Source organism: Strigops habroptila, chromosome Z (assembly GCF_004027225.2).
Source record: "Strigops habroptila isolate Jane chromosome Z, bStrHab1.2.pri, whole genome shotgun sequence".
Lineage (NCBI taxonomy): Eukaryota > Metazoa > Chordata > Aves > Psittaciformes > Psittacidae > Strigops > Strigops habroptila.
This window is the reverse complement of record NC_044302.2, coordinates 62,733,778-62,751,101: the sequence shown is the minus strand read 5'-3', so window position 1 is coordinate 62,751,101 and position 17,324 is coordinate 62,733,778. Positions and strand designations below refer to the sequence as shown.

At 38.3% G+C, this 17,324-nt stretch overlaps 1 protein-coding gene across 1 annotated transcript in view; it reads right to left on the bottom strand.

The window, feature by feature from the left end:
- Positions 1-1,821: 1,821 nt before the first annotated feature.
- Positions 1,822-17,324, bottom strand: part of LOC115601034 (guanine nucleotide-binding protein subunit alpha-14-like) — a 60,503-nt gene continuing 45,000 nt past the window's right edge. Inside the window, 5 exon segments of the mRNA XM_030470559.1 lie at positions 1,822-2,066; positions 3,048-3,201; positions 6,419-6,539; positions 8,696-8,698; positions 8,744-8,895. Coding sequence (XP_030326419.1) covers positions 1,876-2,066; positions 3,048-3,201; positions 6,419-6,539; positions 8,696-8,698; positions 8,744-8,895 — 621 coding nt within the window. The 3' untranslated portion in view covers positions 1,822-1,875.

Below are 17,324 nucleotides of genomic sequence, written 5' to 3'. Positions count from 1 at the left end.
TGCAGTGACTGATCTTTACTGGAAGATGCAGCAAAACTAAAGATGCAACCAATATTTTTTTTTTTTTAAGGAATTGAGACTCTGTATTTCAGAACAGGGTTATTACATATGGGAACAGTTGGTGAAAAATACTGCTAATAATGCATTGTGTATTTGTAATTTTCTGAAGTATGGTGCAAAGGGTTTCTGACTCAGATCTGTCTTTCATGTGTATCACAATATTTATTATGCAGATCAAAATTTTATAAAGCATTTCACATTTTTATACAGAAAGCTTTTGCATTTATCATCATCTTCTCCTAAATGCAAATTGCCATAGTTTGGTTATGTGATTCTTGAATGCCTTATGCTTTTCTGTCTAAAACTGAATAAATTAGCAGATAGCTGACACCTTTTTTCCCGACCTCTAACTCTGTTTCTTGGTCAAGATTTGCCTGATACTATTCTTACTGGTGGATTAATGACGAATTTTCTGTATTATATGCAAATACATGTATACATCACCTGAAAGCCGGGGCTTTGTTATTTGACATGAGAATTGCAACTCTGATCTTGGTCACAGTTTTTGCTTCTGTGACTGCAAAGGGGATGTAAGGATCTGAAGTTCCATTCACAGCAGTCATGATTTTTATACAGAGGTTTTGATTGATTTCAGGGCAAATGTGCAACAAGAATTCTAAATAATTTTGTAATATTTCAACAGAGGAATAAATTGACTTAAAGCCTCTTCCTACAAGCAGTAAGAGTATCTCCGTGCCATTAATTTTTATTAACTCATCATCTCCCCATCAGTACACTGAAGACTGAAAGAAACGTGACTGCTGGAACAGGCGTGATGAGGTAGGACACTTATAGGCAAAATGGGAGAAAAACTGACTTATCTTTAGCTGGATATCTCTCAGGTTTTTTATCTTTCTGGAGTTTCATTCCTTGTTGCATCAAGCAGATGGAGAACCATGTGCAGTGAAGGAGAACTGACTGAGCTATTAGTGGTGCTGGCATCTTTAGTGGAGAGGTTTGTATTTGGGCAGGGAGCGGAGATGGGAAGAAGGCTGGAAATCTTCTCAAGGAGAGGCTTTAGCACTCTGTAATCCCTGCAAAATTACCCATGAATGCAAGGTGCAAAAAGCAAGTTATATTAGCGACACGGAGGAACTGAAGTCCTAGTTTACTGCAGGCAGCTGCGGATGATCTCCAAGCTCCTGTGGCAGTGAGTGCCGAGAATGTTTGCAATGTGCTTTTCCCCTTCAGGAAATAGTAAATTCCATGGACTGCCTACACGATCTTAATCTGTCATTCTTTAACTGTGAAAGGTATTTTATTATCTTAAGGCACTTGAACAAAAATGTGGCGATACACAAGGGTCACCAATAACTAATCTTTTATAATGATTTCTAAAACATTAATGGGTTTGGCCTGTGAAGGCCACTGAGAGATGCTTCGAAAAAGCGTTAATAGGTTTACCCTAGTCTTTCAACTACATTGATCAGAACAAGATAAAAATATCTAGTTTCCTAAAATAACACAAACTTGTCCTTTTTAAGGCATCACTGTTTGAAGTTTTACAAGCTATAATTGTAAAAGCTAAATTTAAAAAATATTAATACCAGCTGAACAGCAATGTAGTTATATACATTCTTCTAAATATACTTAATTTCTGCAGCTGTCAAAAAATAACTCTCAGACAAAACTAATATGGGAAATAAAGTTCTCTTCATCCATACTTCAGTAAAGATAAATCCTCCTCCCATTTCTACAAATGCTATTTAAAAAGACACCTTTTTTTTCCTTTTTTTTTTTTTTTTTTTTTTTTTTAATCCACACAGGCTGTGCTGTAAGTAAGCCATACTTGGTGGCTGCAACCATGTTTTGTCTTCAAACCAGGTTGAACTCTCTTAGGTTTAATTGCAGGATCATGTCCTTCACAGCAGCAAAGACAAAATGAATATTTTCTGTTTCTGTGGCACAAGTGAAGTGGGAGTAGATTACTTTCTCCTTGTCTGGATTCTGATCCTGATACAGCTTCAAAACGAAGTGTCTGGCAGCTTTGACATCTTGTTTGGGTCCTAGCAAAAAGCGCAATTAGTGGTTTTGTACAGTTAAAAGCTATGGGTCAAGAGAGAAACATATGGGCAGTATCTTAACAGGCTAGTTTCATATTTAAATGTCAAATCACCATAAAAGCATACTCCGTTGCTGGCATTTTCTCATTAATATGTTAGTGGAGCAAGAGGTGTTACAACATTGCTTTTTAAAAATGTGTGGAGTGTGCTTTTTAAAAGGTAAACCTTACTGGCCAAGTAATTTTTTTATGAAAACCTACGCAACTGAAATTACCCAGCATATATTAATAGTTTGCTGCATTACTGTAGTATGTCAAAGGCCATGAGAAATTAAATCTTCCAAAACACACAGAGTAAACAGGGTTCTCTTTGCAAAGATAGGGTGTAGCTATTAAACCATTACAATCTTTTCCTTACTAACTGAAGGATTCAACATGATACATGTCTCATAGTATAATACTATATTAAGTGATGGAATCCATCTGTGGTTATTTTCATCATTCTTTTGGCAACTCTGAGTAACATTTGTTCAGAAAAGTCATTCAGGCTGCTTTTTAACTTTGAAGTTTTATATAGATAACAAGTTATAATAATGAATGTAAAACTATACTAGGATTTATAGTATATAAGGAGTTGGGTTAATAGCCATATTCCCCAAGTTCCTGCCCCATATCTTGTCTCTTTAGATTGCAGATGAAAAAGGTGATTCTTGTCATAAGTAAATTCATAAGTAAATAGTGATTGTGTCACTCTAATGGTAACAGATGGCTGCAAGAAACCTCTTAGGGCTCTGTCCACAATGCTCCAATAAAAAAACAAACTTCCAGTAAAACTGAGTAACTTAAGTTTATATTTTAAAGGATAGAGTAGAAAAGCATAGGTATTGAATATATTCCATAAATGCACTTCAATTTAATGAGGAAAAACTAACTGGTTTAACTATGACTTTTGGATTTCTGAATATAGTATGGGATAAATGCTTACCTGTGTATTCTGGAAAGTAACTAATTAGATGGGAATACATTATTTTCTCTTCTAGAAGATCTTTTTTATTTAAAAACAAAATGACTGAAGTATTCAGAAACCAGGGATCTGTAATGATGGTTTTAAATAAGGCCTTGCTTTCTTCCAGTCGATTCTACAACAAAAATTAATATGAAGTTACACTCTCTGGACAGTAGTAAAAATCTATCAACCAGAGATCATAAAGGTTTTTTTGAAAGCTTTTTTAAAAATATTATTTTAATTAGGTGCAATTGCAATGCATTGGTTGATCATTATTCTTCATATTATATATCCTCTTATTCACTGGGTTTTGGATCACCGCTATGAATGGCATGATGGCATGTGAAATCAAGGTAAGCCTTAGTAATAGAAATTACTTGAATTCTTGTATGAGTTAGTGAGCAGTCATAGACTGCTGCTTTATGAAAGCCTATTCTGACCTCACTGTGAGAATTGAAGCAGGGTGTATTGGGTCAAATATCTGATACTAACATACTGTAACATAACAAAGGACAAGGGCATTATGTACTATACTAGTAATAAAGTTTGTCCATTTCAAGAGTGATCTAAGGAACTACATTCAAAGATTGCTGTTTGGAGTTCCTAGGAATAAGCTGGTGATGGCAGTCTGTTATTTATTTCCTACTGTCCAAAATAAGCATAAAAAAATGTGCAATATAGTGAAAGAAAAAAAGAAAATTACAATTACTAAAGTTGTTCATGCATCAAAAGATGACAGGAAACTGAGAATCTTAGAATCATAGAATAGTAAGGGTTGGAAAGGACCTTAAGATCATCTAGTTCCAACCCCCCTGCCATGGGCAGGGACACCTCGCACTAAACCATGTTGCCCAAGGCTCTGTCCAACCTGGCCTTGAACACCACCAGGGATGGAGCATCCACAACCTCCCTGGGCAACCCATTCCAGTGCTTCACCACCCTCACTGTGAAGAACTTCTTCCTTATATCTAATCTAAACTTCCCCTGTTTAAGTTTGAATCCATTACCCCTTGTCCTACCACTACAGTCCCTAAGGAAGAGTCCCTCCCCAGCATCCTTATAGACCCCTTCAGATACTGAAAGGCTGCTCTGAGGTCTCCACGCAGCCTTCTCTTCTCCAGGCTGAACAGCCCCAACTCTCTCAGCCTGGCTTCATACGGGAGGTGCTCCAGCCCTCTTATCATCCTCGTGGCCCTCCTCTGGACTCGCTCCAACAGCTCCATGTCCTTTTTATGTCGAGGACACCAGAACTGTACACAATACTCCAAGTGAGGTCTCACAAGAGCAGAGTAGAGGGGCAGGATCACCTCCTTCGACCTGCTGGTCACGCTTCTTTTGATGCAGCCCAGGATATGGTTGGCTTTCTGGGCTGCAAGCACACACTGCCGGCTCATGTTAAGCTTTTCATCAACCAACACCCCCAAGTCCTTCTCCTCAGGGCTGCTCTGAATCTCTTCTCCACCCAACCTGTAGCAGTGCCTGGGATTGCCCCGACCCAGGTGTAGGACCTTACACTTGGCTTGGTTAAACTTCATAAGGTTGACATTGGCCCACCTCACAAGCGTGTCCAGGTCTCTCTGGATGGCATCCCTTCCCTCCAGCGTATCGACCGAACCACACAGCTTGGTGTCATCAGCAAACTTGCTGAGGGTGCACTCAATCCTACTGTCCATGTCGCCAACAAAGATGTTGAACAGGACTGGTCCCAACACCGACCCCTGAGGGACACCACTCGTTACAGGTTTCCAACCGGACATCGAGCCATTTACCACAACTCTTTGTGTGCGGCCATCGAGCCAGTTTTTTATCCACCGAGTGGTCCATCTATCAAATTGATGTCTCTCCAATTTAGAGACAAGGATGTCATGCGGGACAGTGTCGAATGCTTTGCACAAGTCCAGGTAGATGACGTCAACTGCTCTGCCCCTGTCCATCAGTTCCATGGCTCCCTCATAGAAGGCCACCAAATTGGTCAGGCAGGATTTCCCCTTAGTGAAGCCATGTTGGCTGTCACCAACCACCTCGTTGTTTTTCATGTGCCTTAGCATGCTTTCTAGGAGAAACTGTTCCAAGATTTTGCCAGGCACAGAGATGAGGCTGAGTGGTCTGTAGTTCCCCGGGTCTTCCACCTTTCCCTTCTTGAAAATGGGGGGTTATATTACTTTTCTTCCAGTCATCAGGAATGTCACCTGACTGCCAGGATTTTTCAAATATGACGGACAGTGGCTTAGCAACTTCATTCGCCAGCTCTTTCAGGACCCACGGTTGGATTTCATTAGGTCCCATGGACTTGTGCATGCTCAGGTTCTTAAGGTGGTCTCGAACCTGATCCTCTCCTACAGTGGGCCTAAGGTCTTCATTTTCACAGTCCCTGCATCTGCCTTCCAAGACTTAGGTGGTGTGGTCAGAGCATTTGCTAGTGAAGACTGAGGCAAAGAAGTCATTAAAAACCTCAGCCTTCTCCAAATCCATGGTTGCCAGTTCTCCCGATAGCTTTCGGAGAGGGCCCACCTTGTCCCTAGTCTATCTCATTTGCTACATACCTATAGAAGCCTTTCCTGTTATCTTTCACATCCCTTGCCAGATTTAATTCTAACTGGGCCTTAGCTTTCGTAAGTTGGACAATGTTCCTGTATTCTTCCCACGCCGCCTGTCCTCGCTTCCACCTTCTATAAGCCTCTTTTTTCCCCTCTAAGTTTCCTCAGCAGCTCCTTATCCATCCATGGAGGTCTCCTGGCCCTCCTGCCACACTTCCTTCTAGCCGCGACGCAACACTCCTAAGCATGCAGCAGTGATGAAATGGGTAGTTTTGTGAAAGAGCTTTTTTTTTTCCCTATTACATGGTAGGAATAATAGAACTATCTACTGCCCTGACCCTCCACTTTTTTAACTCCTCATTTCCTCAATCTCTTCCCTAATGTTATCTTACTGAAAGTTGTAAACTCACATGAGAGCTTTAACATATCTCTGTGGGGTCATCTCTTCCAAACAGTTTCAGCCAGGAGGCAGAAACTGTTAGCTTTAAATGAATTAAACTACATTCTGATATGAGCCTCATGTTACTGTAAATACCTTGCCTCTGCACTCTCCCCCACATCCAAGACTTTTAATTAAAATAATAGTTCAGCATGCACAGTATGGGCTGTTTGAACGGGGGGAGGAGGGAAACATGTAATTTTCAAAAGGAACGTTTTGAAACACCACTCAAGTTACTGTATTAACTGAAAGGGCTAGAAACACATGCAACACTCATTGAGTGCAAAGGCTTAACGGACTTTAGAAGTAAAGTTGCTGCAACTACTTTCATAATTGTATACTAAATTATTTGACAGGCAGTCTTACCTAAATACAGTATTTTCTAAATCAAAAAGATACTCAATAATTCCTGCGGTTGGCACTCAGACTCTAAGAACATCTTGCTGAGTTGGCACAAATGAGGGCATAGCAATATGATCAAGGTCAGTAAGATAACTGAAAAGTTAAATATACAACAGAAACAAGATTAATGCACTATCATAAATTAATCACACAGATTCAAAACCAAAAGCCTAACCAGCAATCACAGAATGTTCCCACAAAAGCAGCTAAAGAGAAATTCAGTTGTGCCTGGTCTTAGCACAATTGATCCTGGCATAAACCAATAAAACCCTTCAACTTTTATTTGAATAATCTTTGCTCCTATCCCAAAACCGGTATCAGAATTAGGATTGGAATGCAAACATAAATATCAGTCCCAGCCATAATGTTTACCAACAGTACTCTATTCCCTGTCACTTCATGCATGATGCTAATATTGCACACAAATGTGAAAGGTTGCTGGACAGAATTCAGAAACATGATTGATGGAAAGCAGTGCAAACATTAATCCCTCAAACTTGTATATACTTTAACGTAAAAGATGATACATTTAGTTTCTCGCCTGTCCACGCAGTCATTCTTAACTTTACCCTCCTTAGTTTCACGAGACTCTTGTGCTTTTCATGGCTGGGATTAAATTCTAAAATGACATTCCTGTGCCTCAGTAAGCAGTGTGTGACCGACACAAACAACCGATGCCTGGTATTTCTCTGTGCAATCTATCTTTCCACCACTAGAGGGCAGCATTATATAATCCAAAATCCTAATGCCTACAAGAAGTCTAAGGTGTACCCAAAATCATATAACATGGTTCTAGCACAAACCTTCCTTTATTTAAGCACTAACTCCACCTCCTCTCCTTTGGTGGAAGAAGGACGGTTTTGCTGTATTCTCCCCTTGCTGCCCAAACATCTCTCAAATTTGGGCTCCAAAATCAAAAGTACTGAATGTTATCACTCACTGTGAAAACATTTGGCTTAAGAAAATTCCTCCTCTCCAGCAATGTAGCAAATTGTTATCGAGATCTCAATTGTAATTAATAGTAAAAGGAAAATTTGACGAAATTTAAAATAAACTGATTTTCAATTGTAGCTGATTTCTAAGAAAATGAGGCTAGAGTAGACCATTAAGTGGCATCCTCCTTCTCCAATGTAGGATTATTTAAGGGTAAGGCAGTCAAACATCTGTCAAGAATGATAATGTTTAACACAGAGGAACAGATTGCCTACATGTTACCATTCTGAGTTAAAGTTTACCATAAGTGCTTAACCTAAATGTCTCCTGCTGAAATTTAACCCTATTACTTCTCGGCCTTGGCAGAAAGGCGAATCTTCTGGTCACATAAAACAATCATTTTTTCACAATTAAATTCTTTGAGAACAGGCGACAAACTTGTCTTCATTCTTATTTATATCCTAAACTTTTCATGTAACTGAATTGTCTGACCTACCACCTTGTCTTGTACAGCTGTTTTTCATGATTTCCCCCAAGGGAAACTCAGTTATGTACCAGCTGTGCTGACCTCAGAACTGGGAGGGATGATGGTTTCAGCATGTTCAGTAAGCCTAAAGTTAGTTTGCTTCATCACTTTAGCTTCAAATTTGTCGTGTGCCACAGGCCACCAGAGGCACGGGTATAACTAACAAAAACAGAGTGAACCTATCTTCATTGTGAGCCAGCAGCACGCCAGGTGGCCAAGGTGGCCAGCGGCATCCTGGCCTGTATCAGAAATACTGTGGACAGCAGGGCCAGGGAAGTTATTTTACCTTTGTACTGGGCACTTGTGAGGCTGCACTTCAAGTACTGTGTTCAGGGCCCCTCACTACAAGAGAGACATTGCGGTGCTGGAGCGGATCCAGAGAAAGGCAACGAAGCTGGTGAAGGGTCTTCTGAAGGATTCTTCAGTTCAAAGCTGAAGAATGTCTTACGAGGAGCAGCTGAGGGAACTGAACTACCTGAAAGGAGGTTTTAGCAAAGTGGGTGTTGGTCTCTTCTCCCAAGGAACAAGCAATAGGACAAAAGAAAATGGCCTCAAGTTGAGCCAGGGGAGGTTTAAACTGGATATTAGGAGAATTTCTTCACCAAAAGGGTTGTCAAGCAATGGAACAGGCTGCCCAGGGAAGTGGTTGAGTCCCCATCCCTGGAGGTGTTTAGAAGACGTGTAGATGTGGTGCTTAGGTAAATGGTTTAGTGGTGGACTTGGCAGTGTTAGGTTAACGGTTGGACTCAATGATCTTGAGTGTCTTTTCCAACTTCAATGATTCTATGACTACCTGCATTAAGTCTGACTTGTCCTTGTGGTTATGCAGTATACTTACTTCTTAGAGTCTGAGAGCTGGTACTCCCTTTGTCTGTCATCGCATTCTTGAATTCCTGGGTCTTCCCAGAGCTTCTTGATTGCTTCAACTTGTTTTCTTTCAAGTACTGTCACCTTATCCACTTCCACTTGTTTGATCTTCTGAGCACTCTCCTAATCAATTAAATTATTACACTATTGTGAGAAAGGATTGCCATTTGCATGCAGTACACACTCTCCCCTTTATTATACTCTTTCCATCAATGAGACTCAGCAACAGAAAGGAACCTAGGAGAAAATGAGTAGTTTTAATCCTTGAATGCATTCATTTTTTCAAGTTAAATTACTGCAACTGAATATTTTAACAAAGTTAATCTTGCTTATTGTCATCCAGGTATGATTTTTCTTTGTAAAATGGGACCCTGACAAAAGTCAAAAGGAGCTATAAACCTACTATTTTTAAACTCACTAAATTTTAATACCAATTTATAAGAGTGGTGATGTTTCTAAAATTCTAGATACTTTCTTTAGTATAGACACTTTCGGTTTGTTTCAGGACAGACCAGAGCCTGATGTAGCATAAACAGTCATCAATCAGGCATCAACTTCCTACAGGCCATCTTCTGTTTAATACCTATCTCAGTGAAATACAGCCAAGGTACTACTCTACAGAAAGAAATAATTATTGTTTGCCCTCTTCTGTTAAGTTTAAGAGGTGTGGCAAAGATAAACCTAAGTTTTGCCTCTAAGTATACAAAATAACCCATCAGTCTACAGCAGGTGGTGCAGTTGATTCATTTGAGGGAAGGGATGCCGTCCAGAGGGTCCTTGGCAGGCTTGAGGCATGGGGCCCATGTGAACCTCATGAAGTTCAACAAGGCCAAGTGCAAAGTCCTGCACACAGGTCAGAGCAATCCCCAACATCCATACTGATGAGGAGGTGAATGGATTGAGAGCACCCCTGCGGAGAGGGACTTAGGGGTACTGGTGGATGAAAGATTGGACATGAGCTGGCAGTGTGCATTCACAGACCAGAAAGCCAACCATATGCTAGCCTGGATCAAAAGGAGCATGACCAGCCCATCAAGGGAGGTGATTCTCCTGCTTACTCCACTCTCATCAAGAGACACTGTGGAAATATGCAGCATTGTAACACATGAACAGTAGGTGCTTTACAGAAAGAACAGAAAGGGCTCACTAACATAAGAAAACAAACCAAAATGAGTCTATTAGCTTACAGAGCAAACCATGGAGCAAAGAGGGGAAATGCAAAGCAGCACAAGCACATACTAACGTCAGTTATTGGCATAATTTTTTAAAATGAAATACAAGCAACAGATTAGTTCCAGAATTCACTCTTAATTACAGTATGTATAGCGCATTATGCTCTAAACACAGTATAAGCAGGCACAGCAGAAGTTAAATTAAAGTGCTATAACATTTTTACATTTAAAATCACTATCCTGAAGTTGCCTTACTTCAGGATGATTTTTTTTTTTTTTAAGTAGACTTCTACTTCCTAATGACATTATGCATGTAAAGAAAAGACCACAGATGATAAAATAAGGGTAATTCTGAACACAACAGAAGTACGAGAATAGAGCTGTTCCATGAAAAACAAAAAACAAACCCTCAAAAACAAAAAACCCATAAAACAAGCAAACAAACAAACAAACCTCTACAACAGAAAAACCACAAAACCCCCTAAAATCCCACAAACAAACAAAACACAAAACACACTACAAAACCAAAGCAAAAGAAAAGAAACTGATCATGTATATCAAAGCAAGTCGTAAAATTGTTTGGCAAATACATTCAAAACCTGTCTCTTAAGTTTACTAGAATACTAAAAATACGTTAGTCTCTTAAAAATCTATATTACGTTGTTCTCCACTGGAAATCAAACTTAACTCTGAAATTAAAAGGCAGCTGACGGTGTGTAACACACCATTGTTAATCTGTTTTCGTCAGAAAGAGATACTGAAAAGAAACAAAGTAATCAGGAGGGGCCTTGAATATGCCTTTTTTCACTTCACACAGTAATACCACTGCGTAAAAGCAGTTTTCTTGTCGTTTCTGAAAGTGCCAAGAAACAGGCACAAATGCCAGCTGAATGAGTATAATATTAAATACAGCTTGTAGTAAGGACAAATCTTTGCCAGTCAACAAATGGATAACACCACAAGGGACAACTGTCTTTTTTTAGATATATGAATAAATTTTATCTCCAGCTGTTATACATGACACACAGTACAGATTATTTCAGTAAAGAGTCTTTTTGGAGGGTCTCAATCTTCACACTTGGAAAACAAAAATATATTTGATTTGATACCTTGCAGCTCTGTCCTATTTCCTAGGAAATTAAATGTTACACAGAATCTAAAATGGTTTACATGTTACCTTATGAAGCTCTTTGTACTTATAAGGCCTGAATTTATATACATGTTTATTTCTTTACCCATAACCTAGGTTATCACTCCTTTCAAAAGCTTTCTGAGAAAAGCAGTCTGTTCAGGAGCAATAACTACCGAAAATGTTTCCTAAGTACCCAGTGGTAAAAACAAGAATTACTGATTTTAAAAGCGCTGTGGGAACTCATGAATCTCTGATTTTTCCAGAGCATTTATATTTTGTGGTCTTTGCTTTCATACCCCAGGTCCTTCCTCATTTAGCTGGGCAAAACAGACTACAAAATGACTCAATAAAACTTGTAGTTGGAAGCTACAGCAGGTTCTTCACAGCAAATAAAGCTCACAGGAAGGGACACAAAGTGGTTGTTCAGTATTGGGAGGTTACAAGAACAGCCAGGTGTATATTGCTTCAGAAATACATTATTTATCAAGCTACAGCATTCATACCATACGAATAGGAAGTTTGTGTGTATCACTGAACAATGTTTTACGTTTTTACATTTACACTGAAATACATTTTTACATTTACACTGAAATACAGGTTATATCTCATCATAGAATATACAGAAATATGCAATTAAATACTTTTCTCTTCTTCATACTATTGTTAGGCCCGTAAGTTAAACTTCTGGGGAGTAGAATGTAATATATTTTGGAAGTCATTGTGGTTTTAGTAAAACTACGTTCATACTAATTTTCATCTCATTTTTGAAACAGTCCCATCAGCTAATTTGACATAATGAATAGGATGTGTTTGTTTCTAAAAAAGTAAAAAGATAATGCATAAACTAGGGGAAAAAAACTTACAAACCCCCCTGAGATTTTATAATTCACTACAATGGGGGTTGAAAGCTGCTACTCCCAGGCCCTATATAATTTTAGTAGAAGTTAACTGTTAATGGTTAACATTTTAAGTTTTACTGAGAAGTTATGTGAGTTTCAATTGTTAGCTTCTTGTTGCTGTTATTGAAAATTCTTGATTAAGTTTTGCTGAATTACTTACAATTGCATATAGCTCCCCTGGTTGACGTTTTGTCTCTTTGTATCTCAACTTCTGTTACTGAGGTAAAGTACGCACTAAGAGACATCTAAAATTAGCTACACAAGTACCTATGATTGTTTTGTTAACATATTTTGGGTACAGAATGAACTGAATATGAACAAACCACTCTTAAAATTAAACAAGAGGAAGCTAAAAACCGGCTAAGCTCTACATAAAATTATACACTGCTGCTATTGCCAGTATCTCCGAATTCTGACCAGAGGAAGAGATGAACGTTAAGCATATGATGGTTGGTTTCAATTTCTAAGTAAGTGAAAGAACATTTGGATGAAGAGAATTAAGTAAGGTGAAAAGCAGAGAGGAATTAAATGATTCAAGCATTTAGAGTTGGGACATTCTAAAGATTTATTCTAAAGATAAATAAATATTGCTTTTTTTGCAGTCTCTCATTATTCAGCTTTAATAGTGCATTGTTCTATGGCTATCCAGGCTGTTCATAGTCTGGATAACTGGATAGGAACAGCAGATTAAGCTGGACATTAAATTTTCACAAATGAAAATGATGATTTGATAACCATCCTGGTTGTGCACCAACCATTTACTGTAAGCTTTGACTGGATCTTTCTTACTGAACCTATGCTGTCTGCCATGCATATGCTGTAGTAATTTGTTTCTCTAAGTTTTCAATCATTATTAGTCCCCCCATCTATGACAGAAGCAGGAATAGTAAACTGTACCCCAGCTAGCAGCAAGCAAAACAAGACTAAGAAGTACAACTGAAAAAATACCAGGCCAAAGCACCACCCAGATCAAAATTTGCAACATTAAATTTTTGGCTAAAATCTGATTGAAAATAGGACCTCACAGTCAGGTCTTTCATAAAATTTAACTGATTAACCTAAAAATATCATAAGACAATCACAAGATGTTTCTTTTCTTCTTCATGAAATGAAACACTTTGCAGTTAATCTTTATATATTCGCCTTTTGTTAAATTATGTGTGAGAGTGCATCCATGTATATGTAAATGTTGGTCACCTTCAAACACAAAAGAGTTGTTTCTACAGTATTACATACACGTGGACTAAAAGTAAGTATGTGCACATATAAATACACAACTATACGCACACAGGTACAAATATAAATACACAAGTACATATACATGTAATCTGTGGCTTCCAAAAGTCATTTTACAACACTTATAGTTTACAGGGGGAAGGGAGAAACAAGAACTATTAGTATAACATCCGCAGATATAACGAAGTGACATCCTCTATTTCTTGGTACGTTTTTTCACCCTATGGTAGAAAGAGATAATTTTCTGGCACAGTGCAAAAATATTTGGGTCACAGCTTGATTTAATGATCTCCATTTGAAATGGTGGTTTTAATATTTTATAAGTTTTGGTTTTTAGTTTCTTTCCTGGCTACCCATTGCCATCAGTTGCAGGAATGGTTTTAGAGGACTGTGTGCAAGAGCGAGATGAATGTGCATTCTGTCCCACATTTACTAACCCACAGCATGACTTAAAAAGCATGACTTAAAGCATTTAGTAGCTAGCATATATTGAGATGGAACAACTCTTTTTGTTGTTGACATGGAACTTTTTTTCCTTTATTCTCCAGGAAGAGGCATCTAGAAAGACAGTGAGTCCCTCTACCAAGGAACTAAAATGGTTCTGATCTAACACAATTTTCTAGTGGTCTATTAATCCAAGTGGGTTTTATACATGTTATCTTTTGCTTTTCATCTTCACAGAAAATGTATGCAGTGTTAAAATCCTCAGTCTCACTGCAGACAGACTGCAGACTTGCAAATGCAACACTGCTTCCTGTTAATGTAAATGATCACTGAAATCTTGTTTATAAGATTAAGCAGAAGCAACATGCCAGTAATGCTATCAAGTTGAAAGTAAGAGCATGTGTAATTTTTATCAGTGCTTACACAGTGGGCCAAGTTTCTGCTTCTTAAAAAAAAGAACTGTGGTTGGGGGATGGGGTATTGCTGATTTCCTTAAAATTATTTTTCCCATTCCTCAGTAGTATTCATCTCACAAACAGAACTACAACTTTCAAGATCAATAACGACAATCTGAATAGCATGAAAGTTTTAAGAGCCATAACCTCCATTCACAGGTGGGAACCAAAGATGTTGTTTACTCCTTTCTGAAGGTGTCTGTCACTTTGACACGCTGTGTCCTAGGTTCCAGGTACCAGCTGCAACAAAAACGTACAATGGACCACTTGCTACTGCTACTTCTCCATGCAATTACCCGCAATTTTCCTGGAAATTGCTTTTGAGCACAAAGACAACTAAGGAATTTTGCAAACAAGGATCCAGGAGTTGAAAAGACTGACTGAGAAGCTGAATAAAAATGAGAAATACTGTTAAAGAAAAAAAAAAGGAGGAAAAAAAAATCACAGAGAGATGTATGACAGCACATGAGATGTATGAAAGAAACAAGAGCCCACTCCATTTTGTTTTAACATGGCAAGGCCACAAGTGACATATTACTTTTGCTTCTCAACACACACTTAAAGAGTGTCCAAAGGACAAAATCAAAGAAGTAACAGATAAAAGGGCATAGTTATTTAATCCAAATATGAGAAAAGGCAGTCACTGCCTTAAAAAAAAAAAAAAGAATGAAAAAAAAAAAAGGAGAGCTGCTATCTCTGTAGCAGAGGAGGAAAAAACCCTTTTGTCTGATCATAGTGGATAGAACAAAATGGTAATAAACCCTGGAAGAGAGTGTGCAAAGCAATCTGCATTATGGAGATCTTTAAGAACAATTTACATGAACATCAAGATTCAGATCAATGCAGCTGATGTTGCTGTGGAGGGGAACATAGATTAATGAACCTTGAGGCTCTAATAGGATAAAAATTAATTTATTTCCTTTAGAGAGTGTTCTTCCTTTCTTTTTTTCCCCCACAAATGGAATATCAGCTAGCAATAGTTATTCCTGCACCATTCAGATCCTTAAGGTCTGGTACTTTATGTTTGATCAAAACAAGAAGTTACAGTAGCACACTATTTCTTTAACCTGTGATAACTGGAATTTGGGATATCAAGAACTCCATGTCTTTTTTATTATCTATCTCTCATCTTTGGATTATGACAGAAATATTCTTGGAAATAAGATAAGGATACACAGAGAAAAATAAAATCTTTTTAGAGGCAAGACGTATGAACACGTAAATACGCATATCAGACCACCACATCTATTAGTTTGCCTTTGTTACTTAGTGTAACTTAGTCATCTTTCTAGGAAGTGAAATCAAGGAAATCTATATCCTGGCTATCTGGATACGTTTGCCTGTGAATATTTAAAGAGTTTTCATGCAGACATTGTGTGATTAGTCACTTTGCACAGTATTTTTAGCTGATGCCAGCTGCGGAATTCTCATCCCTTTGTACTCGGCCCTGGTGAGGCCACACCTTGAATCCTGTGTTCAGTTCTGGGCCTCTCATTACAAGAGAGATATTAAGGTACTGAAGTGTGTCCAGAGAAGAGCAACAAAGCTGGTGAAGGGTCTGGAGCACAAGTCCTGTGAGGAGCAGCTGAGGGAACTGGGGGTGTTAAGTCTGGAGAAGAGAAGGCTCAGGGGGAACCTTATCTCTCAGGGGAGAACTACCTAAAAGGAAGTTGTAGCAATTTGGGTGTTGGTCTCTTCAACCAGGTAACAAGTGATAGGATGAGAGGAAATTGCCTCAAGTGGCGCCAGAGGAGGTATAGACTGGATATTTGGAAAAATTTCTTCACTGAAAGGATTGTGAATCATTGGAAGGGGATGCCCGGGGATGTGGCCGAGTAACCACCCCTGGAGGTATTTGAAAAGCTTTCCCTGAAGGTATTTTAAAAGACATGGTGGATAGGGTCATGGTTTACTGGTGCACTTGACGGTGTTGGATTTACAGTTGGACTCAATGATCTTAAAGGTCTTCTTCAACCTAAATGATTCTGTGATTTTATGGTTCTGTAGTGGGTGAGAAACGCATTTGACCAACTCCCACCCTGTGTTTTCACAGGATGTGGATGTGCGTTGGGAAAATTTCTCAGCAACTTTAAGGACTAATGGGCAACGTTTATGCTTTTAGTACAGCATCAGATCAGCACATTGTAACTAACCTAAAAATTAACATTTATAATAAATCACCCAATTTAAAATACACCGAGGAGTTTGCTTTGGTTAGCTTTTTTCCTAAAAGCAGACTTGACTCGCATGTCAGGTTTTTCCTCTGAGAGTATGCATAATTACATAGTCTGGCTTCCTACCACAGGTAACAACAATGATTATTTTACTGCTCATGCTCCTAATTTCAGCTTAATATATTAAGTTTTTTATAAATTATTCTGACTTTATGTGAATACTTGAAGTGACAGAGAAGTAATTAGTGAGGTCAAAGCAATTCAATTTTGCTCTTCTATTCTAGTAGGACAAACTGATTGCATTTCCTCAACAGTATATACTAAGCAGTATACAGATAAGGTATGCTTTATATTCTAAGATCAATCCTTCAAATCTTTTTTAAATTCCTCTTATCCCCAAATCCTGTTTGAAATACAGTCAGATCAACATTCTTTGTTCCTAAGTATAGCCTACCATGTTTGCCCAAGTAAACCCAAAATTGTTTAAATTAGCCTAACTTATAAAATACCTCTTGTCATCCAGTGTAGCCTCATTATTTATAACCCCAGAAATACAGACATTGAGGTATCAAATAGATTTCTACACCATTCATTCAGGCTTTGATACACACATATTCAATCACTCCATTTCTCCTTTCTTTTAGTCAGCTAGTCTCTCCAATTCATTATGTGGACTTATGGGATTGTTTATCATGCTTCTTAATGGGAACTTTTTTTGCTGTTGTTTTTTTCTTTTTTTATCTTCTACCATGTCTCAGAAATAACACTTTGTGCAATTCCTCAGCCTGCCTTTAATTAATCTCAATTCTGCTGGGTTTTCATCATTTTCTGGTAATGTTAGCACTATGTGCAATAGTACCAAACGGCACAAAAAGGGTATTTCCAATCACTCACAAATGGCAAAAACCGGCATTCTCACAGAACATTGTTCTTGAGCCATGTTATTTTTACCCTGTTGCTGTTGCCTTATTGCAACAGCAGAATGTGGAGATATCAAGTGGAAATCTGACTACAAATCAGTTAACTGTATTTGAACCTAG